The sequence below is a fragment of the Panulirus ornatus genome, chromosome 23 (genome assembly GCF_036320965.1).
Source record: "Panulirus ornatus isolate Po-2019 chromosome 23, ASM3632096v1, whole genome shotgun sequence".
Classification (NCBI taxonomy): domain Eukaryota; kingdom Metazoa; phylum Arthropoda; class Malacostraca; order Decapoda; family Palinuridae; genus Panulirus; species Panulirus ornatus.
Genome location: NC_092246.1, coordinates 6517111 through 6541213, shown reverse-complemented (window position 1 = coordinate 6541213; position 24103 = coordinate 6517111). Strand labels below are relative to the sequence as shown.

The window sequence follows — 24103 nt, the reverse complement described above, 5'->3', positions numbered from 1 at the left end:
ACATTTCTGACTGAAGAAGAGTGAATAGTAGGTTTAGTATAAATATCAAATGGAATTAGATTTATGTTTGGGTATGGTTTATCTGGATACTTGAGCCTTTAAAATGACAATAGAGATAATGGAAATTTAGGGAAATCCTACTACCACAATGCCTTCTTTTTTAGTTTTTCATACTGTTCACCAAATCCCACAGAGAGGTTGCATCATTAAATGAAAGTCATCTTTTTTTTTCCATTCACTCCATAGCTGGCATATAAAACACAAGAGACCAAAGTCCTTCATCCACACCCAAGATCTCAAAATAATTTCTAAATCGTATAATTTATAGGTCTTGATGCTTGGTATTATATTTTTCCAAATATGGTTATGAAATCAAATGCAAACTTCCTGTAACTGTTTATTTCCTATAATAAATTAAAAAATAAATAATGGCAATTGGATCTGGCTGACAAGAGGCAGGGCATGGGAATGGAGAGATCCTTCTCTGAAAGAAGGAAATATTCTTCAAAAGATAGCAAAGGTTCTGTAGAAAATGTTCACTTAAATTACCTACAAAGCTAATTCCTTCAGTGACTGAATTATAATGCCCAAAATGAGAATCAAACAATCCTTGTTCAATTAAGCTTTTAAATGCGCTGATACTGGTTCAAGACAGAAATTACAATGCGAATTGTCATAAACTTTTAGCTTGGAAACCTGTACCTTACTGAGGATGCCATATATCATTCATCAGTCATTTTATTTATTTATTTATTTTGCTTTGTCGCTGTCTCCCGCGTTAGCGAGGTAGCACAAGGAAACAAATGAAAGAATGGCCCAACCCACCGACATACACATGTATATACATACACGTCCACACACAGCACATATACATACCTATACATCTCAATGTATACATATATATACACACACAGACATATACATATATATCCATGTACATAATTCATACTGTCTGCCTTTATTCATTCCCATCGCCACCCTGCCACACATATAATAACAACACCCTCCCCCCTCATCAGTCATATTTACCAAAATATTTTTCCTCCACCCACTGTTTTTGAAGCACTTTATTTATTGATATGGAATTAATTATGCACTGTAATCAAAGAGGTATTAACATTAAATGAATTAAAGTATGTTGGTGGCCTGCAAGGTCATGTTTGGAACTATTGATATCTGTGGTAATATTTCCCTAGTTTTACATACATCATTGCAAAATATGAATATTTGTTATATTTTTCAGTAGTTATATGCAAGAGTTGCAAAAATAATCCCCTAAAAAGTATTCATGCGGAATTTTGTTGACTGAATTTTGAAGTCTATGCATCTCAGTCTGGTACAAAGCAGAAAAGTCAGTGAATATTGCAAATAATTAAAATAGGTAAATTATAATGGCGTACTTGACTTACAAATATAGTCCAGTTTTGCAGTAAAGATTCTCTCTATACTTTTCTATAAAATTTTCTCCATTCCCATGTCCCAAACAACCTTTAACCCATATGGGCGGTGTTTTTCTATTGTTAAGGTCACAGGTTAAGCAAATTTGGCCATTTGGTATTACAGTCTTGAGGCTCAACAGTTTATAATTAACAATTATATTAATTCTCATGGATTTAACTACCAGAAACAGCAATTTGCCAATCCTGTTACATAAAGTATGCTTAGGGATATAGATTACAACAAACAGCTCAGATTTGTAAGAGCAATTCAAATCCACCACAGCCTGACCACTAAAAACTGTGGACACATACAGATTTTCAGTTTAGTCAAGACCGTCAACTGTTAAACTTCACTGTTTGGTGCAAGTTAACCCCATTGATATTTACATGGATATTGCAGTAATCCATAAATGTAGGGATGGTCAATAATCTTCATAAGATAGGATAGTGTTCATAATATGACTTGACCTTAAAACTGATGGACAATCTTTGCTGCAAGACGATCTTGTGCTTTCCTGATTCAGGAGTTATAAATGGTTTGAGAATATGGTATGGTTGAACTAAGCTGCAAACGTAATCCGTAGTACTTCAATTAAAATAACTGTGCTCCATATAATGGAGGCGATCTATCACATACTGCATGGTATCTGATTATAAAAAGGATAAATATGTAGATTCAACAAAGTATTTGGTACAATTCTGCACTTGTAGAAATCGTCTCACAGTCAATAACAGTGAATGGCAACAATGAATACATTTAATCATTTCATATTTTTTTTTTATACTTTTAACTTAATATCTAATAAATTAATGAGCTATAGTGAATGCTCCTTTCATACCTGAACATCATACATATATTCTCAGTTTCCAATACCTGCTAAGTGTGACAACTTATAACTGCCACATTATATACAGTCTAAGACACTATTACACAGTTGTGAAAGACTGTATTCAGTCCTCAGTTCATGATACATGGAAACATTTTAAAATCATTCTCTTTAATTTTCAAGAGGTAATTGTTGGCTCACATATCAAGCAATTTTCCATCTTCAGACACTTCATAGTCTTCCTTTCATCTATTAGTCTACATCATAAGTGTTGTTACCACATTCACAGTAGGATGGCTTATGCATAGCCTTCCCCAAATGTATTTGTTACCATTATCTCCACATCTATAAATGTTGAAGATAGATCAACAGCAAAGATGCATACAGGAGAATTCTTGTAAGCTTATCATGTAACAAATAATTACCATATGCAAGAAACATACACCTACGGAAAAATGAGGTTCCCTCTATAAGAATACATAGGGGAATGTAGATAAAGGCAAGAAGAGCAGGAATTAGGGAAGGATTAAAATATAGGGAAAGCAGGCTATGATGGACATTGAGGAGATTTAAGAGTATGTGGTAAGGCAGTGTAACTTCCCAAAAGCAAGAGCCAAAAATGGTAGAAAGAGCAATCCCTCTGTGAAGTGGTTCTTTTAAGTGCCAGAGACTACATGATCTACTTCCTAAAAATAGATTTTCATTGGTTAATGAACCTTGTGCCCTACCTTTTACAAACCATGACACTTAAGTCCTAACCTGTACAAAATCTCAAATTTTCATTCTTCATATTTACACATACAGGCAGGGAATACTGAAACTGCAATATTATTAGTGTACCATGAATATGTTCATAGCAGCAGACATTCTTCCCATTCATCGTATCAAGAGCATGCTAGTGAGTTACTGACTATTTTCAGTTCCACAAGAAAATCTTTAATCAAGGTTAATCCTCCAAATATTGTGGTGGCTTATTTACTAATCTTTCTTTTTGTACTCATGTTTGTTGATGAATAAAGTTTCAATATAAAACTGAATGGACTTACCTAAATTCTTCATAAATGTAATTACTCCATGTTCAATACCAAATACCCATATGAACATATTTTGTGTAAAAATAAGATGCTTCAAATGCTTAAAAAAGAAGATACACTTTGAGCTTTCACAGAGAATTACATCTAAGTACATGCAGTATCAAGTACAGTTACTTCAACATTTGGTATCAATATTGCGCAGAGTGCCTAGCAGAGTTTCTTAACCTACAGTTTATTCTTATCTAGTATCTGAACAGTTCAGTTTGCTTTCATTATTACATAATACCTCAATTGCAAACATATGACTGAAATCTCACAGTTTTACTGTACACAAGACTCAGAAAATGCAACTCTTAAGCCTCCAGTCAGCAAAATTGTATCTTTTTCTTTTGATGAAAGTTATTCCTCATTATAGACTGGCTTAGGAGATGCAATGAGACGTCTCTGTAAAAGGCACTTAAAAGGCAACCTGGACTGTGCATAACAAGATATGTGCAATTTTTCTGACTAGATGAACCATAAGGCAGCCATACTGATGCAGATCACCAGCCTCATGCTGGATAATGTCCTTAATGTACCACCTTGACTATTCCTTAATAATATTCTGACTTTGGAACACTGTTTGACCCTATTTTGAAGTTTTGTTGTCTTAAGCTCTTTTTGCAAAAGCATTGCTAAAATACAAAATATAAACTGATTCCTATACAGTACTAGCCTAACAGTAAAGCCTTTCTGGTCACATTGGTAGCTGTCCTTATTATGTGTTAACAGTGTATCATAATTAGATATCTTAAATCCTTTTTTTCCATTGTAAAATGAAGACATCAGGACAATTCTGTAGCTATCTTGATCTTTTCCTGATAACGTCATTGACTAATGATTCAATTTCACTCCAAGTGAATGCTAAGTAATACTTTTTTCACAAATATCACACAAGTCAGGTGCTTCTTCATCTGATAATGGTATCTACAACTGAATTTTTACAGGCAAAACCAACTAACCTGACAAAATACATATTTCACTCATAGATATCAAGTAATCAAAATATGGAAACTATTTAAACACCTCATGTTTGACAGCACAGAAGCAGTTACATCAAAAGTAAAAATTTATGATGGATAACCTCAGATGTTAAGTTTAAAACAAAGTACATTTCTTCTTGGGCCAGACAGGCTGAGCAAAAAATGGCACAGACATCATATTAATGCAGAGATTCTGACTAGATGTTACAGAATGTTATCCCTGTTTGGGGAAGTTTAATGTCTTCTATACATCTCATTTCAAATGAAATGTTCAGAAAACAACCAGTTATATACTTAATCCTGATGAAAGTGCTTGATATTAAGAAGCTGGCTGTTACATAAATAGTGAAGGGGTTATTCTCAGTGTATCATTCCTTATTATGTGTTAATAGTGTATCATGATGTAATATCTTAAATACTTTTTTCCACTGAAATGTGAAGTGATCATAACAATTCTGTAGCTATCTTGATCTTTTCCTGACACTGTCATTGATTAATGATTCAATTTCACTCCAACTGAATGCTAAGTAATACTTTTCCCACAAATTTCACTGAAGTCAGTTGCTTCTATCCAAATACTGTTATAATCAGATACTGGTATCTATCACTGAATTTTGACAGGCAAAACCGACTAGCCTGACAAAATATACATTTCTACTTATGGATATCAATTAATCAAAATATGGAAACAGTATTTAAACACCATCTAATGGTGGACAGCACTGAAGCAGAAGTATGAAAAGTTCAAATTTATGATGGATAACCTTGGATGTTAAGTTTAAAGCAAAATACATTTCTTCTTGGGCCAGACAGGCTGAGCAAAATATGGCACAGACATCATATTAACGCAGAGATTCTGACTAGATGTTACAGAATGTTATCCCTGTTTGGGGAAGTTTAATGTCTTCTATACATCTCATTTCAAATGAAATGTTAAGAAAACAACCAGTTATATACTTAATCCTGATGAAAGTGCTTGATATCAAGAAGCTGGCTATTACATGAATAGTGAAGGGGTTCTTCCCAGTGTATCATTCTTAAAGTACTATTACCTATTTACCAATATTCTAACTGGCTCATCTAATATCTTAAAAACTATGACAGACTAAGTGTAATGTGGAAACCCTCATAACGAAGGATACAATTACAATTTGTAAATTCTCCAAGTCTTTTGATGATCTCCACACTTCAAGCAGCCTCATCAACAAATCAATCTTAACATTTATTTCTATGATTAATGATATATGGCGTCATAGTAAAGAGTACAAGTTTTGCTACATGAGTTTAAATTATGAATAATTGTCATTAACAAAATATTAATCTTAACATAAAAATTATTTAACGAGAAAAATATTGATATAAACATTCTATCACTACCTTTAAAAGAAAAACAGTATTTCAGATAAAGAATCGAATCTCAAGAAATAAGAAAAGCATAAATTTATAATATCAGTATTATGCAACTGAGGGACAACGTACAGACTTATGAATTTTCTCTTTTAGAAGAAGTCAAGTTGAAAAAGAAAAAGAACACAAATGGAAACCTGATTTGAGAAACTCTCAGCAAAATGTATCACGTATGAGAACTGGGTTATGACAGACCTAGGCAAGTCATCACAGAATGGTTGGTCTCTACCTTACACTTTGTAGGACACCTCGTTTCTTTCTCTTGTAACAAAAACAAGTAGAACTGTAAAAAATTAGTATTATACAATTTCTTAGAATATTCAAAGCACTGTAACTATTATATATCTTAAGAAGCTACATGAACTTCATTTTCAACTATCTTGTACAACAGTATCCATATAAATGTTTTCATATGATTACAGTATTGTGTTTACAGTGGCGAGATCATGACAATGATCCCAACATAGGTCATGAACACCAAGTTACAGAAACACAAGTTTCATGAGCTTTCCACGCATAAGCTCAAGACCACACCCACATCCACCCTGGCTAGCTGATGCACGACTGCTGTGGGTGTGGCCGGCTCAACAAGTGTTCACAACCAGGGTGGCAGTGGCCTGGGGTGGAGCCTAACTGCCTGAAGTAGGTTCCATTATGGTAGACTCCCAATGAACTGGGGTCAAACCCTAACAGAATGCAGTGTATAGATATACCTCCAGGATGGAATGACACCTAAAGGCACAAGTGGGTGGTTGGGCAGCAGAGGTTGGCCTGGATCCTATGGCATTGCCAGCACTAGTGCTTCACTGGATGCCTCCCATCATGGAGCCGAGAAGACTCTACTGCATGCGAGCCTCCTGCAATTGTGGCTGGGCTGCCTGATAGGGTGAAAGGGGAATCGTCCCCGCGGCTGCTGCAGCTGCAGCAGTAGCTGTCGGTGGTAGTGACCATGAATAACCAGGCACAGCAGCTGCATACTGAGACATAGCTGAAGCTGTAAGAGAAAAGACATGCTGAGGTACTGGTATACAAATAGCAGGCTTCCTTAGTTTATAAAAAAACCAAACTGCAAAGGTTACATACAACTATATCATTTGATAAGTTGAATGACATTTTGAGGAGAATCCTTATATTGGTCAGATTTTAAAGATATTATCAACTCTAACTTTCACGGGAAATATCTAATGCAGGTAGTACTGGATTCTGCCAGCTTGAGGTTGCACCATGTAACCTCAAGTGAAAAGTTACCTTTAGCAAGACTATATCATGAGTTAACGAAAGGGTATAATCTTGGAAAAGAAATTCTCACTTCAAAGGAGTTCTTCTTGTACCCTGCTACTAAGTTTTGAGCAGCCTTGAAGCTGCAGGAATCCCTAAAGAAGGGGTCCTGGGTTATATAATGATATCTTAGATGTGAGATACAACAATGAACTAGTAGCTCTTCAAGTTATACAAATTTTGTTTGCTTATCATATATAATAATTTGCAAGCAAAGGGAGAAAATAATGACCTTTCTAAAGGAAAATTAATAGCAGCAATGATATAATACAAGCAGACTTAAGAGGGTCAACAGACAGTGTATCTACACAATTTGCTCCAAAATCAAATGACTGGATCTCATGATCGTAAAGAACTGTAAAACAATACTTTGCAATGAGGATTAAATTTTGTACAAAAAGAACAATTAGATTAGTGGACTTTTATGGAATAAGCATGCTGTTTTTGGAGAATAATAGGATTTTTTTCTTTAACCCTGAAGTATTCATTGTAGGACTGAAGGTATGTATCTCAAGAGTCACTCTCTCCAAGCTACCATTTCCCATAGGTCTTGCCAGCCCCTGTTTAGCTAACCATGGGGTCTTTCAGGAACGTAACCCCATGGTTGACAAAGGACTTCTATACAACGTAACAATATACAGTACTGTTATTATACAAAAACTACAGTACAATAGTGTATTTTATATCTAAAATGCTTTCTTACTTTTCAATATTCAATCATATGACTGGCAGCTTGGTACAGTCTTGGAAGTTAGTCAACATATTATGCTGTCTCAGTTACTCAATGATATTCATATTGGAGGGATGCAACTTTTGCACACTGTCCTTGTGTTTAGTGATATTTTCGCTATTTCAGTTCTGAGATATATATTTTTCCTCTAACATTAACTGTCTTAAGAAGTTGTCTCAGGAAGAGTCCTGTATTCTTTCTTGAAGCAAGAAAAAGTGTCTATAAATAATATTTCAAAAAGCATTGGAAGGGCCCAGTTCATCATCTGGATTTTTTTTTTCTTCCTTTTAAAGTCATCCCTCACTGAAAAGCTGGGTTAGCCAACCTAGAAAGACCAGTAAGATGACTGATAACCTCAATGCCTCAAGCTTCATCAGGTTAATAGTCACCTTACTGGACTTTCAAGATGGACTTCACCAAGCTTTTCTGGAAGGAGTATGTTAGAAGTAGAAAAAATAAAGTGTCCAGATGGTGAACTCAGCCTTCACAGTACCTCTTGAAATCTTGTTTATAAGCACACTGCCGTGCCTTCAAGCAAGCATACAGCTTAGGACCCATGACCGAGGAAAAATATTACTTGAAACAGAAATAGCAAAAAAAATATCTACACACAAAAACAACCTCCTAAAGTTGCATCCTCCACTCTCAACACCACTGGGTAACTGAGGTGGCATACCATGTTATCTGACTTTTAGGACTACCCTGCTGGCAATTAAAACCTTATTTTAGATGATAATCATAAGAATTTTTTACTTTTAATCTGGGTAATCCGATACACATTTTAGATTGCTGCCCATGAATTCCAGCTTGATAATTTTGTCTTTGCACGGTGATGTCAGCACACTAACTGTATTCTATTCTGGAAAGTGTGACCTGAAGACGTTAGTAACAGTTCTGCTTTTCTTTCCCTAGCCTGCCATTATCTCTAAAGCAACAGAGTTGGTGTGTTCAATGATAATAAAGTTAGCTGACATAATTACACTCGTGCATTTACATATTTCCTCCATGTTTCAAGTATTCATCATCTTTTTATATTTCTTAATGGCAGGGTCTGCCACATAAATAAAACCGAGCAGCACTTAAGACAGGATGGGATGAAAGGACACCACAACAGAGCAGGCTGGTGAGATAACTATATCTGGCAGGGAAAGTAAGATCCTTGAGTGTTCCCTCAATGATGCTGACTACTTTGGACTCAACTTCTATCAAAATCACTACCATCTTCTGAAACTACATGAGAAAACTTTTTTTCGATGGTAGCACATAGCTTTGGCAACTGAATGTTTTAATTATAGCTATCTCATATATGCTACATATATTACTGATGAAAAGCTTGTAGATTTGTGTGCTGAAAAAGGCCGGGTGATTGGGAATACCTGGTTTAAAAAGAGAGATATACATAAGTATACATATGTAAGTAGGAGAGATGGCCAGAGCGTTACTGGATTACGTGTTAATTGATAGGCACGTAAAAGAGAAACTTTTGGATGTTAATGTGCTGAGAGAGGCAACTGGAGGGATGTCTGATCAGTATCTTGTGGAGGTGAAGGTGAAGATATGTAGAGGTTTTCAGAAAAGAAGAGAGAATGTTGGGGTGAAGAGAGTAAGTGAGCTTGGAAAGGAGACTTGTGTGAGGTAGTACCAGGAGAGACTGAGTGCAGAATGGGAAAAGGTGAGAGCAAATGACATAAGGGGAGTGGGGGAGGAATGGGATGTATTTAGGGAAGCAATGATGGCTTGCACAAAAGATGCCTGTGGCATGAGAAAGTTGGGAGGTGGACAGATTAGAAAGGGTAGTGCGTGAGTGATGGGATGAAGAAGTAAGAAAGTTAATGAAAGAGAAGAGAGAGGCATTTGGACGATTTTTGCATGGAAATAGTGAAAACGACTGGGAGATGTATAAAAGATTGAGGCAAGAAGTCAAGAGGAAGGTGCAAGAGGTGAAAAAGAGGGCAAATGAGAGTTGGGGAGAGAGAGTATCATTAAATTTTAGGGAGAATAAAAAGATGATTTGGAAGGAGGTAAATAAAGTGTGTAAGACAAGAGAACAAATGGGAACATCGGTGAAGGTGGCTAATGGGGAGGTATTAACAAGTAGTGGTGAAGTGAGAGGGAGATGGAGTGAGTATTTTGAAGGTCTGATGAATGTGTATGATGACAGAGTGGCAGATATAGGGTGTTTTGGTCAAAGTGGTGTGTGAAGTGAGAGGGCCAGGGAGAGTGATTTGGTAAACAGAGAAGAGGTAGTGAAAGCTTTGCAGAAGATGGAAAGCCGGCAAGGCGGCGGGTTTGGATGGTATTGCTGTGGAATTGATTAAATAAGGGGGTGACTGTGTCGTTGATTGGTTGGTGAGGATATTCAACGTATGTATGGTTCATGGTGAAGTGCCTGAGGATTGGTGAAATGTATGCATAGTGCCACTGTCCAAAGGCAAAGGGGATAAAGGTGAGTGCTCAAATCAGATGTATGAGTTTGTTGAGTATTCCTGGGAAATTATATGGGAGAGTATTGGTTTAGAGGGTCAAGGCATATACAGAGCATCAGACTGGGGAAGAGCAGTGTGGTTTCAGAAGTAGTAGAGAATGTGTGCATCAGGTGTTTGCTTTGAAGAATGTATGTGAGAAATACTCAGAAAAACACATGGATTTGTACATTGCATTTATGGATCTGAAAAAGGCATATGACAGAGTTGAAAGAAATGCTCTGTGGAAGGTATTAAGAGTATATGGTGTGGGAGGTAAGTTATTAGAAGCAGTGAAAAGTTTTTATCGAGGGTGTAAGGCATGTGTACGAGTAGGAAGAGAGGAAAGTGATTGGTTCCCAGTGAATGTCCATTTGCAGCAGGGATGTGTGATGTCTCCATGGTTGTTTAATTTGTTTATGGATGGGGTTGATATGTAGGTGAATGCAAGAGTTTTGGAGAGAGGGGCAAGTATGCAGTCTGTTGTAGATGAGAGGGCTTGGGAAGTGAGTCAGTTGTTGCTTGCTGGTGATACAGTGCTAGTGGCTGATTTGGGTGAGAAACTGCAAAAGTTGGTGACTGAGTTTTGGTAAAGTGTATGAGAAAGAAAGCTGAGAGTAAATGTGAATAAGAGCAAGGTTATTAGGTTCAGTAGGGTTGAGGGACAAGTAAATGGGGGGGGGGGGGGGGGGGTGAATTTGAAGAGAAAAACTGGAGGAAGTGAAGTGTTTTAGATATCAGGGAGTGGATTTGGCAGAGGATGGAACCATGGAAGTGGAAGTGAGTCACACAGTGGGGGAGGGGGTGAAGGTTCTGGGAGCGTTGAAGGTGTGGAAGGCCAGAACATTATCTCGGAGAGCAAAAATGGGTATGTTTGAAGGAATAGTGGTTCCAACAATGTTATATGGTTGTGAAGCATGGGCTCTAGATAGGGTTGTGCTGAGGAGGGTGGATGTGTTGGAAATGAGATGTTTGAGGACAATATGTGGTGTGAGTGGTTTGATCAAATAAGTAATAAAAGGGTAAGAGAGATGTGTGGTTATAAAAAGAGTGTGGCTGAGACAGCAGAAGAGGGTGTATTGAGATGGTTTGGTCACATGGAGAGAATGGGTGGGGAAAGATTGACAAAGAAGATATATGTGTCAGAAGTGAAGTGAACAAGGAGAGGTGGAAGACCAAATTGGAGGAGGAAGGATGAAGTGAAAAAGATTTTAAGCGAGCGGGGCCTGGACATACAGGAGGGTGAAAGGTGTGCAAGGAATAGAGTGAATTGGAATGATGTGGTATACCAGGGTTGACGTGTCTGGGGTAAACCATGGAAAGTTTTGTGGGGCCTGGATGTGGAAAGGGAGCCGTGGTTTTGGTGCATTACACATGGCAGCTAGACTGAATGTGAACGAATGTGGCCTTTGTTGTCTTTTTCTGGTGCTACCTCGAGCACGTGCAGGGGAAGGGGGGTGCCATTTCATGTGTGGTGGGGTGGTGGCAGGAATGGATGAAGGCATGTATGAATATGTGCATGTGTATATATGCATATGTCTGTGTATGTATACGATGAAATGTATAGGTATGTATATGTGCGTGTGTGGGCGTTTATGTATATACATGTATATGTGGGAGGGTTGGGCCATTCTTTCATCTGTTTCCTTGTGCTACCTCGCTAACGTGGGAGACAGCGACAAAGTGTAATAAATAAATAAATAAAATATTATTGATATGTAACTCCAAGACCTTTTTCTTTGAAAGGGCTCGTGTAGCTTCAAGGATGCACTACTGCAAGTCACAGGGAAATGATGGACGCCTTTGAAGTGAAAAGTTCTTTGATGAGACTGTACTGTCATCAACAGATAATGATACAGCATCAATGAAGGAGACTCTTTCATTGGTGGCATAATCACAAGCAAGCAGAGTCTGATAACACCTATGCTACAAATATATGAACCCCAGCCTAAGCCATGTACCCATTTATGAACTAGCCTCAAGGGCTGACTGAACATCTGGGTTGGCTATGAGCCCATTGCCCTTCCTTGGATTTTAGCTCAGATAGGTCTGAGTCAGAAATGCTAAAAACTTCAGTTTTTCTCTTTCACTGGAGTGTTGTTTCACAGAGTAGTGTGTTGCTATGATTCTAACCTATTCATCTGTCATTGATCAGGAAGATTTTATTAACAGCTACTGGACAAAAACATAGCTGGACTAAGTCCTTTTACTTGATACATTAAACATATTAATTTTGATGACGTAAGTTCAAGCCTTTTGCATGTAGTGTGCTATACCTTTTAGGATTAGTGATGGTAATTTCACTTCACATGCACAGCTTGTTACTTGCAGACAAATTACTTGAAATGCCTTATACCATACCTGCAGACACAGCTGCTGCTGCATATGGTTCAATGCCAGTTGCGGCAGCTGTCTGGTATGTACCTGGGTAGGCAGCTGCAGCACTAGTGTAGTCAAAGTATGCCTGTTGGCCAGCAGCTGTGAGTGCAGCAGCATGGTTGATTGGTGTATGTGTCACTGGTAGGAGACCAGCAGCAGTGGGTAGATAGGACGGATGGCAGATGTAGTTTGGATGAAGACTGGAAAAAAATATATACATTATTTCTATAAAACATATATGAATATTAACATATATATATATATATATATATATATATAAATATATATATTTTTTTTTTGCTTTGTCGCTGTCCCCGCGTTTGCGAGGTAGCGCAAAGAAACAGACGAAAGAAATGGCCCAACCCACCCCCATACACATGTATATACATATGTCCACACACGCAAATATACATACCTACACAGCTTTCCATGGTTTACCCCAGACGCTTCACATGCCCTGATTCAATCCACTGACAGCACGTCAACCCCGGTATACCACATCGATCCAATTCACTCTATTCCTTGCCCTCCTTTCACCCTCCTGCATGTTCAGGCCCCAATCACACAAAATCTTTTTCACTCCATCTTTCCACCTCCAATTTGGTCTCCCACTTCTCCTCGTTCCCTCCACCTCCGACACATATATCCTCTTGGTCAATCTTTCCTCACTCATTCTCTCCATGTGCCCAAACCATTTCAAAACACCCTCTTCTGCTCTCTCAACCACGCTCTTTTTATTTCCACACATCTCTCTTACCCTTACGTTACTTACTCGATCAAACCACCTCACACCACACATTGTCCTCAAACATCTCATTTCCAGCACATCCATCCTCCTGCGTGCAACTCTATCCATAGCCCACGCCTCGCAACCATACAACATTGTTGGAACCACTATTCCTTCAAACATACCCATTTTTGCTTTCCGAGATAATGTTCTCGACTTCCACACATTCTTCAAGGCTCCCAGGATTTTCGCCCCCTCCCCCACCCTATGATCCACTTCTGCTTCCATGGTTCCATCCGCAGCCAGATCCACTCCCAGATATCTAAAACACTTTACTTCCTCCAGTTTTTCTCCATTCAAACTTACCTCCCAATTGACTTGACCCTTAACCCTACTGTACCTAATAACCTTGCTCTTATTCACATTTACTCTTAACTTTCTTCTTTCACACACACACACACACACACATATATATATATATATATATATATATTTTTTTTTTTGCTTTGTCGCTGTCTCCCGCGTTTGCGAGGTAGCGCAAGGAAACAGACGAAAGAAATGGCCCAACCCACCCCCATACACATGTATATACATACATCCACACACGCAAATATACAATACCTACATAGCTTTCCATGGTTTACCCCAGACGCTTCACATGCCCTGATTCAATCCACTGACATCATGTCAACCCTGGTATACCACATCGATCCAATTCACTCTTATTCCTTGCCCTCCTTTCACCCTCCTGCATGTTCAGGCCTCGATCACACAAAATCTTTTTCACTCCATCTTTCCACCTCCAATTTGGCCTCCCACTTCTCCTCGTTCCCTCCACCTCCGACACATATATCCTCTTGGTCAATCTTTCCTCACTCATTCTCTCCATGTGCCCAAACCATTTCAAAACGCCCTCTTCGGCTCTCTCAACCATGCTCTTTTTATTTCCACACATCTCTCTTACCCTTACGTTACTTACTCAATCAAACCACCTCACACCACACATTGTCCTCAAACATCTCATTTCCAGCACATCCATCCTCCTGCGCACAACTCTATCCATAGCCCACGCCTCGCAACCATACAACATTGTTGGAACCACTATTCCTTCAAACATACCCATTTTTGCTTTCCGAGATAATGTTCTAAACTTCCACACATTCTTCAAGGTTCCCAGGATTTTCGCCCCCTCCCCCACCCTATGATCCATTTCCGCTTCCATGGTTCCATCTGCTGCCAGATCCACTTCCAGATATCTAAAACACTTTACTTCCTCCAGTTTTTCTCCATTCAAACTTACCTCCCAATTGAATTGACCCTCAACCCTACTGTACCTAATTACCTTGCTCTTATTCACATTTACTCTTAACTTCCTTCTTTCACACACTTTATCAAACTCAGTCACCAGCTTCTGCAGTTTCTCACATGAATCAGCCACCAGCGCTGTATCATCAGCGAACAACAACTGACTCACTTCCCAAGCTCTCTTATCCCCAACAGACTTCATACTTGCCCCTCTTTCCAAAACTCTTGCATTCACCTCCCTAACAACCCCATCCATAAACAAATTAAACAACCATGGCGATATCACACACCCCTGCCGCAAACCTACATTCACTGAGAACCAATCACTTTCCTCTCTTCCTACACGTACACATGCCTTACATCCTCGATAAAAACTTTTCACAACTTCTAACAACTTGGCTCCCACACCATATATTCTTAATACCTTCCACAGAGCATCTCTATCAACTCTATCATATGCCTTCTCCAGATCCATAAATGCTACATACAAATCCATTTGCTTTTCTAAGTATTTCTCACATACATTCTTCAAAGCAAACACCTGATCCACACATCCTCTACCACTTCTGAAACCACACTGCTCTTCCCCAATCTGATGCTCTGTACATGCCTTCACCCTCTCAATCAATACCCTCCCATATAATTTCCCAGGAATACTCAACAAACTTATACCTCTGTAATTTGAGCACTCACTCTTATCCCCTTTGCCTTTGTACAAAGGCACTATGCACGCATTCCACCAATCTTCAGGCACCTCACCATGAGTCATACATACATTAAATAACCTTACCAACCAGTCAATAATACAGTCACCCCCTTTTTTAATAAATTCCACTGCAATACCATCCAAACCTGCTGCCTTGCTGGCTTTCATCTTCCGCAAAGCTTTTACTACCTCTTCTCTGTTTACCAAATCATTTTCCCTAACCCTCTCACTTTGCACACCACCTCGACCAAAACACCCTATATCTGCCACTCTATCATCAAACACATTCAACAAACCTTCAAAATACTCACTCCATCTCCTTCTCACATCACCACTACTTGTTATCACCTCCCCTTTTGTGCCCTTAACTGAAGTTCCCATTTGCTCCCTTGTCTTACGCACTTTATTTACCTCCTTCCAGAACATCTTTTTATTCTCCCTAAAATTTAATGGTACTCTCTCACCCCAACTCTCATTTGCCCTCTTTTTCACCTCTTGCACCTTTCTCTTGACCTCCTGTCTCTTTCTTCATACATCTCCCACTCAATTGCATTTTTTCCCTGCAAAAATCGTCCAAATGCCTCTCTCTTCTCTTTCACTAATAATCTTACTTCTTCATCCCACCACTCACTACCCTTTCTAATCAACCCATATATATATATATATATATATATATATATATATATATATATATATATATATATGGTGCAAAACAAGTAGTGATAATCTCGAAAACTCTACACCACCAGAAACCACTTCCCAGACAAACACGAGTCACACTTTCCAATCTAGACTCCAAATATCACTCATTCTTTTAATGATAAAAACACTTTTTTTTTTTTTTATATTCTAAGTCTTGGGATAAGTGCAGCTACCACAGCCAAGACACCAAGCACTAAACTTTATGGTCTGTGGCCCAAACCAGTGCACGTGTGCTACAGGAACCTTATAAAGATGGAAGGATTTCGAATAGACAAATAATAATACAGTACATTAATAATAACTCAAAGAATAAGAAAATAAGAAACCAAACCATGCATCATACGCACTTCATATTGCACTAATTTTTCAGCCTCAGTCTGCCTCAAGCTATTGTGTGGTCAGATTGTAAACAAACTATTTCTGTAATTTCAGAATTGTGACTATCAAATGATTTTGCCACCATCACATTTCAGAATAACATCAAATGATTGTAAGAAGTACAATGAAAGCAGGCAGTCCGTCCTCACTTTTATTATAAAGAAGTATCCTTTCACAGGAGAAGGGTGGCATTACCCACGCTTTCAATCTGACTCCAGCTTACACCTGCCAGGCGAGCGTTTCCACGCTGCCGGGTGCCCGCTACCCAACTGTCGTACCTCACACTTAACCCAACAGTGACAGAGTTAAAATTTTAGAAAGCGTGTTAAACGTAAATGTGGCACAGTTACTCTCGATTTAACGGACTTTCGGCATTAACAGATACCCTTTCATCATGTTAGTCAGTTAAATCGAGGGTTTATATATATATATATATATATATATATATATATATATATATATATATATATATATATATATATATATATATATATATATATATATTGGAAAGGATCACAATTTTGCGCGTGATCAAGATATTCCTATGAATCCACGGGGAAAATGAAAGACGAAAAGTTCCCAAGTGCACTTTCGTGTAATAATCACATCATCAGGGGAGACACAAGAGAGAAATATAAGTCAGTTGATATACATCGAAGAGACGAAGCTAGGACGCCATTTGGTAAACATGTTTACCAAAACGGCACAATATCACTTAAATCTCAACTAAAACATACTGCTCTTTTCAGCTTTACAATAACCCTGCAAGAAAAGTAAACGCCTTTTCTCAATGTGTTGATCTGAGCTTGGCGAGGTCTCGTACAGTCCCAATCAATCAAATGAATGGTTGATTTTAGGGCTACACTTTACCTGTTTACTTATAAAATTACCCCACATTTTCCTGCTATTAAGAGTAGTACAGTCACAGTCTGCAGGGGTAGCACAGTTCATCACAGTGTCCATACAACTGGATCTACTGTGAAGATATATAATATTTTAGCTGTTTATTTGGTGATATGGTTATATTAGCGCGTGTGTGTGTGATGACGAGAGGTGCTACGTGTTCACAGAGACACAGTCGCCACTCTACCCCGGGAGACAACAGCAGTGGCGAGGGTCAGGGCAACACGTCGGGGTGGTCAAGGAGAGAGGTTGGGGACCTACGGCGCCACGGGCTCCTCATGATCAAACCGTCATGTAAAATTCAGCATCACCTGACAGGCGCGGCGCTGCCCCGGCAACCTCCCTCGGTCACGCTAACGTTCCTCCTATTCCTTCCGCTTCTTTCACATCCACTCCAACCCCTCATCCGCACTACTACTCCTGCCGTTCACATACTCCTCCTCCCCGCCTTCTTATTATCCATATCCCTCCCTCCTGCTCCCCGGCCGCACCCTCTTACCGACAACCTATCGTCTCTATCTACTCCTCCTCCTCCGCCGCTCCTGTAAAGCTGAGGGCAACGAGATAATCTACAACCTACAAACCATGGGTTGTTGAGGGAAGAATTAAGGGAGAAGGCCACTCTATGTGTGTGTGTGTGTGTGTGTGTGTGTGGGAGGAGGGGAGGGGAGACAAGACCAGGCCAGCGTGCAGTATTCATGACCAACAATTACAGAACACTTGTCCGTCACGCTATCCTGCCCCCCCCCCCCCCCCCCACCCACCGTGCACACACTCACACCCTGCTATAACACACTCACACCCTACTATAACACACTCACAGTCTTCTATATCACTCACACTCTACTATAACACACTCACACCCTACTATAACACACTCAGTCTTCTATATCACTCACACCCTGCTATAACACACTCACACCCTACTATAACACACTCACAGCCTTCTATATCACTCACACCCTGCTATAACACACTCACACCCTACTATAACACACTCACAGCCTTCTATATCACTCACACCCTGCTATAACACACTCACACCCTACTATAACACACTCACAGCCTTCTATATCACTCACACCCTGCTATAACAAACTCACACCCTACTATAACACACTCACAGCCTTCTATATCACTCTCACCCTACTATAACACACTCACACCCTGCTATAGCACACTGACAACCTGTCATAACACACTCACAGCTTGCCATAACACACACACACACACACACACACACACACTGGCCAGGAGCTGTAAGGTAATCCCTGATATGTGATAGTAATTCTACACCTCTGTCTTTGACAACAATTATACAAAACTAGAAAGGTAATTGCCACTTGAGAAAGCCCGCTCAAAGATTATCGTACAAAGGTCAAAATGACCGGGAGGAAAACTAGAAATAAAATAGCACGACGGTACGACCCTCGTGGACGACGGTGCGACCTTTGGATACGACCCTTGTGGAGGACGGTACGACCCTCGTGGACGACGGTAAGACCCTCGTGGACGACGGTACGACCTTTGGACGACGGTACGACCCTCGTGGACGACGGTACAACCTTTGGACGACGGTGCGACCTTCGTGGACGACTTTGCGACCCTTGTGGACGACTTTGCGACCCACGTGGACGACGGTACGACCTTCGTGGACGACTTTGCGACCCTTGTGGACGACGGTGCGACCCTCGTGGACGATGGTACGGCCCTCGACCGGCATGATGGCTTGACCTTCGACCTAAACTTACAGGATCAGGTATGGAGGAGGGTGGTTGGTTGGTGGTCATGGAGGGGGTCGTACGTGTATGTGCGGCTGGCTGGAGGGTGTGGGATACGACCGGTCTCACCCCAGCCTCGCTCCCCCCCTGGGGGGGGGGGGATCGTGGCAACACCTGGCCGTGATCTTACGCCGGAGGTCAACACTAGTTCCCTTCACGGTAACACCTGCACGGGTCGATCAGCTCCCGCCCTATCTATCCCTCCTCCCTCGCCGCCGGCTGCGTCGTCCCTCCACCTCCCGCACCTCAGCTATGTACCATACCATCCCCATCCCATTCTCCCCCAGCCAGCCCCCTTGCTCCCCCCCCCCCTACATCATTACGAGCCCCCAACAGGCCCAAGTCCTTACATTCCTGTAATGCCTTACTGTAACTACCCTCCTCCCCAGCCTTCGCCTCCCCCGGGGTCTGTAACCCCTGTATCTATCCCCAGTCCCCCCTACCCTCCCCGGGTGTCTCTGTCCTCTGTATCCCCAGGTCCTCCCCCATCCTCCCCCTCCCCCCCTGGGCGCCGCTCAGCACACACACACACACACACACACACACACACACACACACACACCTGCAGCAACAGTTGACGCACGGCTACCAACCCTCCCCCACCACCACCAACAGCTGACGGCTACCAACCCTCCCCCACCACCACCAACAGCTGACGGCTACCAACCCTCCCCCACCACCACCAACAGCTGACGGCTACCAACCCTCCCCCACCACCACCAACAGCTGACGGCTACCAACCCTCCCCCACCACCTCCACCACCAACAGCTGACGGCTATCAACCCTCCCCCACCACCTCCACCACCAACAGCTGACGGCTACCAACCCTCCCCCACCACCACCACCACCAACAGCTGACGGCTACCAACCCTCCCCCACCACCACCACCACCAACAGCTGACGGCTACCAACCCTCCCCCACCACCACCACCACCAACAGCTGACGGCTACCAACCCTCCCCCACCACCACCACCACCAACAGCTGACGGCTACCAACCCTCCCCCACCACCTCCACCACCAACAGCTGACGGCTACCAACCCTCCCCCACCACCACCACCACCAACAGCTGACGGCTACCAACCCTCCCCCACCACCACCACCACCAACAGCTGACGGCTACCAACCCTCCCCCACCACCACCACCACCAACAGCTGACGGCTACCAACCCTCCCCCACCACCACCAGCAACAGCTCACACGGCCTCCGCAACCACGGCAAGGAACTCATAACTTCCCCTGCAAGTCCAAAACCCCTGCAGGCAGACCCACTACAATCCTCTTTATAACCCACACACAACACACTGCAAGACCCTGTCTCCCAACTGGACCCACAACCTCTAGCAAACCCCTGAACGACCCCCAGAAACCCCCCCAGCAAGGCCATCATAATAATAAAAAAAAAATTGCCCATTTTAAACTCCTGTCAGCCAGCCCCCGAAAACCCCCCTACAAGGCCACTGCAACCCCCCTGCATGACCACCACAGCCCCCCAGCAAGGCCCCTTTAACCCCTGGTAAGACGTCCACACCCCCCCCCCCCTGCAAGACCTCCACAACCCCCCACTGCAAGGCCTCCACAACCCCCCCTGCAAGACCCAACCACGCCAACAAAACCACTGCAACTCCAAGTTAGGCCCTCCCCCACAAACCCCCATGGCAGCCCACAGCCACCCCTGTAATGACCCCCACAACCCAACGGATACGCCCCCGTAATCCCCTTCAAGGCCACAACAACTCCCAGTGGGGCACACAACCCCCTCCTCACCTCCTCATCCCCACAACAAGGCACCACAACAACCCCCCACTCAGCCACCCCCAGCAAGACGATCCCCCCCCCCTCCTAACCCCTGAGAACCCATGGGTATAATGAAGACGACCTGACTTGACCTGACCTGACCTGACCCATCGTGACCAAGGGGCGTAACCCTCTGACCAAGCTGAGCACAGCGGCTCCACACCACACGATGACGTCACCGATAACTTAACAACAACCCCCCCCCCCCACGTTGAACTGTTGTTATTATTGTTGTTGTTGTCAGATGTTATCTTGTTATCCTTCCCTGACAACACACACACACACACACACACACACACACACACACACACACACACACACACACACACACACACAGACGTGTGCCACCCGGAGTTGAAGAAGATAAGGAAAACACTATCGTGTGATATACCCACTGTGGTTATCATGTTATCAATCACTGCCACTGGTACACCCCAGCGGCGTTGCAGTGATAACCACAGACTCACATGGTCACTGCTGCCAGACGACTCGCCTAGTATACTGGGTATACACACACAGGTATATGCCACAGGGTAATACACATAGGTATACCAGAGCCGAGGGCTTATACATAATACATACACCCCACTTAAACTATACGCATACACCCACTTTAAACTATACACATACACCCACTTAAACTATACACATACATCCACTTAAAACTATACATGCCGATCGTATGAACTCATACAACATTGTATGGTCAATGCACAACATACGTGTGATAAATGAGGGGTAATATATATCCAAATTATCCACTGGATTTAATACTTTCAATACGTTACTTTTTAGCCAGGGGGAACGCTTATTGTACTTACAGAACAAGAACATGTGGGAAGGTAATGTTCTTTATAACACAGGGGGGTGATATGCCAGGAGAGTTTACCCCCCTATATAACACAGGGGGGTGATATGCCAGGAGAGTTTACCCCCCTATATAACACTGGGGGATGATATGCCAGGAGAGTTTACCCTCCCCCCTATATAACACAGGGGGTGATATGCCAGGAGAGTTTACCCTCCCCCCTATATAACACAGGGGGATGATATGCCAGGAGAGTTTACCCCCCTATATAACACAGGGGGATGATATGCCAGGAGAGTTTACCCCCCCTATATAACACAGGGGGATGATATGCCAGGAGAGTTTACCCCCCCTATATAACACAGGGGGTGATATGCCAGGAGAGTTTACCCCCCCTATATAACACAGGGGGTGATATGCCAGGAGAGTTTACCCCGCGTCACGCAAACGGGTTGCGGTGTGACGCAAACTCGTCCGCTCCGTTACATTCAAACGTTTCTTGCGTTACGTGACGTGACGTTACGGTAACACGTACTCCTCCACTGTGGAAATATTATACGGAGGATTGAAGGGGATGATAAATGGCGATTGAAGGGGATGATAAATGGCGATTGAAGGGGGTGATAAATGGCGACTGAAGGGGATGATAAATGGCGACTGAAGGGGATGATAAATGGCGATTGAAGGGGATGATAAATGGCGATTGAAGGGGATGATAAATGGCGATTGAAGGGGATGATAAATGGCGATTGAAGGGGGATGATAAATGGCCACCTCAACCCGCTGGTCACGACTGTACGACCCTGGAGCACGACTTTACGACGGCCTGTCCTTCGACACGTGAGTTATGAGGCCCAAGGATCGTAACTTGGTGCTCACGGGTCGTACCGTCATGTTCACGGGTCGTACCGTCATGTTCACGGGTCGTACCGTCATGTTCACGGGTCGTACAGTGGTGCGTCATGGGGGGGGGTGGTCTCTGCTTTCTTGACGCAAGTCTTCTGCGTACTTTTGTGTTGGCCCAGGGGAAACAGGAGGCCAGGCAGGGTGGTAGTGACGCAACAGGAGGACTGACAGGGCAATGGTGACGCAACGGGAGGCCAGGCAGGGCGATGGTGACGAAACAGGAGGCCAGGCAGAGCGATGGTGACGAAACAGGAGGCCAGGCAGGGCGGTGGTGACGCAACGGGAGGCCAGGCAGGGCGGTGGTGACGCAACAGGAGGTCATGGTGACGCAACAGGAGGCCAGGCAGGGCGGTGGTGACGCAACAGGAGGCCATGGTGACGCAACAGGAGGCCAGGCAGGGCGGTGGTGACGCAACAGGAGGCCAGGCAGGGCGGTGGTGACGCAACAGGAGGCCAGGCAGGACAAGGAGCAACAGGAGGAGGAGGAGGAGGAGGGAAGACGGGGGTGACTGGACACGAGGGGAGACAGAGGGGTGAAGGCGCGGGTGTGAGTGTTCGTGAGGGCGCGGCGGGCGAGGGGCTTGGCCAGGCTGGCTGGCGTGGTCCCCACATTGTGAGCCAGGGTTACGAAGCACTCTTGCCCCCACGCCCCCGTCTCCCTCCCTCCCTGCCCCACAGAGCCCAACGGGCAGAGGGAGCGGTGCGCCCTCACACACACACACACACACACACACACACACACACGCACACAAGGTCCCGGGATGCCGGGACACGTCCCTCCTGTGTCCCAGGACGGTGGTCACGGCACAAAGCCCCGAGGGACGACTTGCCCTCACGATCCCACGCGTGCCTCTCTCATCGTACGACGCCCTTAACCCGACGGTAGCAGCAGCATGATACGACCCTTGAGTACGACGGTAGCAGCAGTATGATACGACCCTTGAGTACGACGGCAGCAGCAGTATGATACGACCCTTGAGTGCGACGGTAGCAACAGTATAATACGACCCTTGAGTACGACGGCGCGTCCTCTGGCTTGACGCGCAGGCATCACGTAAGGTCCAAGGCATCGTATTTGGCGGTCGTGTCGACGCGTTGTCGTGCGTCGTGGGGTCGTCCTCAGTAGCCTCGTGCCGTGCACAGGGGTCGTACCATTACGGTCGAGGGGTTAATGGCCGTGAGAGAACACGTTCCATATAACGACGTAATGAGCAGTTCTCCCTAATGGCGCTCACAAACGAACCCGACCCTGAAGACGTGTGTGTGTGTGTGTGTGTGTGTGTGTGTGAGTGTGTGTGTGTGTGTGTGTGTGTGTGTGTGTGTGTGTGTGTGTGTGTGTGTGTGAGTGAGTGAGTGAGTGAGTGAGTGAGTGAGTGTATGTATGTGTGTGTGTGTGTGTGTGTGTGTGTGTGTGTGTGTGTGTGTGTGTGGTGTGTGTGTGTGTGTGTGTGTGTGTGTGTGTGTGTGTGTGTGTGAGTGAGTGAGTGAGTGAGTGAGTGAGTGAGTGAGTG

At 43.1% G+C, this 24103-nt stretch overlaps 1 protein-coding gene across 4 annotated transcripts in view; it reads right to left on the bottom strand.

Moving 5' to 3' along the window:
- Window positions 1-384: 384 nt before the first annotated feature.
- Window positions 385-24103, bottom strand: part of LOC139756751 (RNA-binding protein 38-like) — a 163744-nt gene continuing 140025 nt past the window's right edge. For 2 of the 4 annotated variants that reach the window (XM_071676500.1, XM_071676502.1), the window contains 2 exons: window positions 12624-12778; window positions 385-6723 (listed from right to left, as the gene is read on the bottom strand). In XM_071676500.1, the coding sequence (XP_071532601.1) occupies window positions 6569-6723; window positions 12624-12778 (310 nt within the window). In that variant the 3' untranslated portion in view covers window positions 385-6568. Of the gene's footprint in view, window positions 6724-12560; window positions 12779-24103 lie in introns of all 4 variants that reach the window. The other 2 variants (XM_071676499.1, XM_071676501.1) reach the window with 1 other exon arrangement.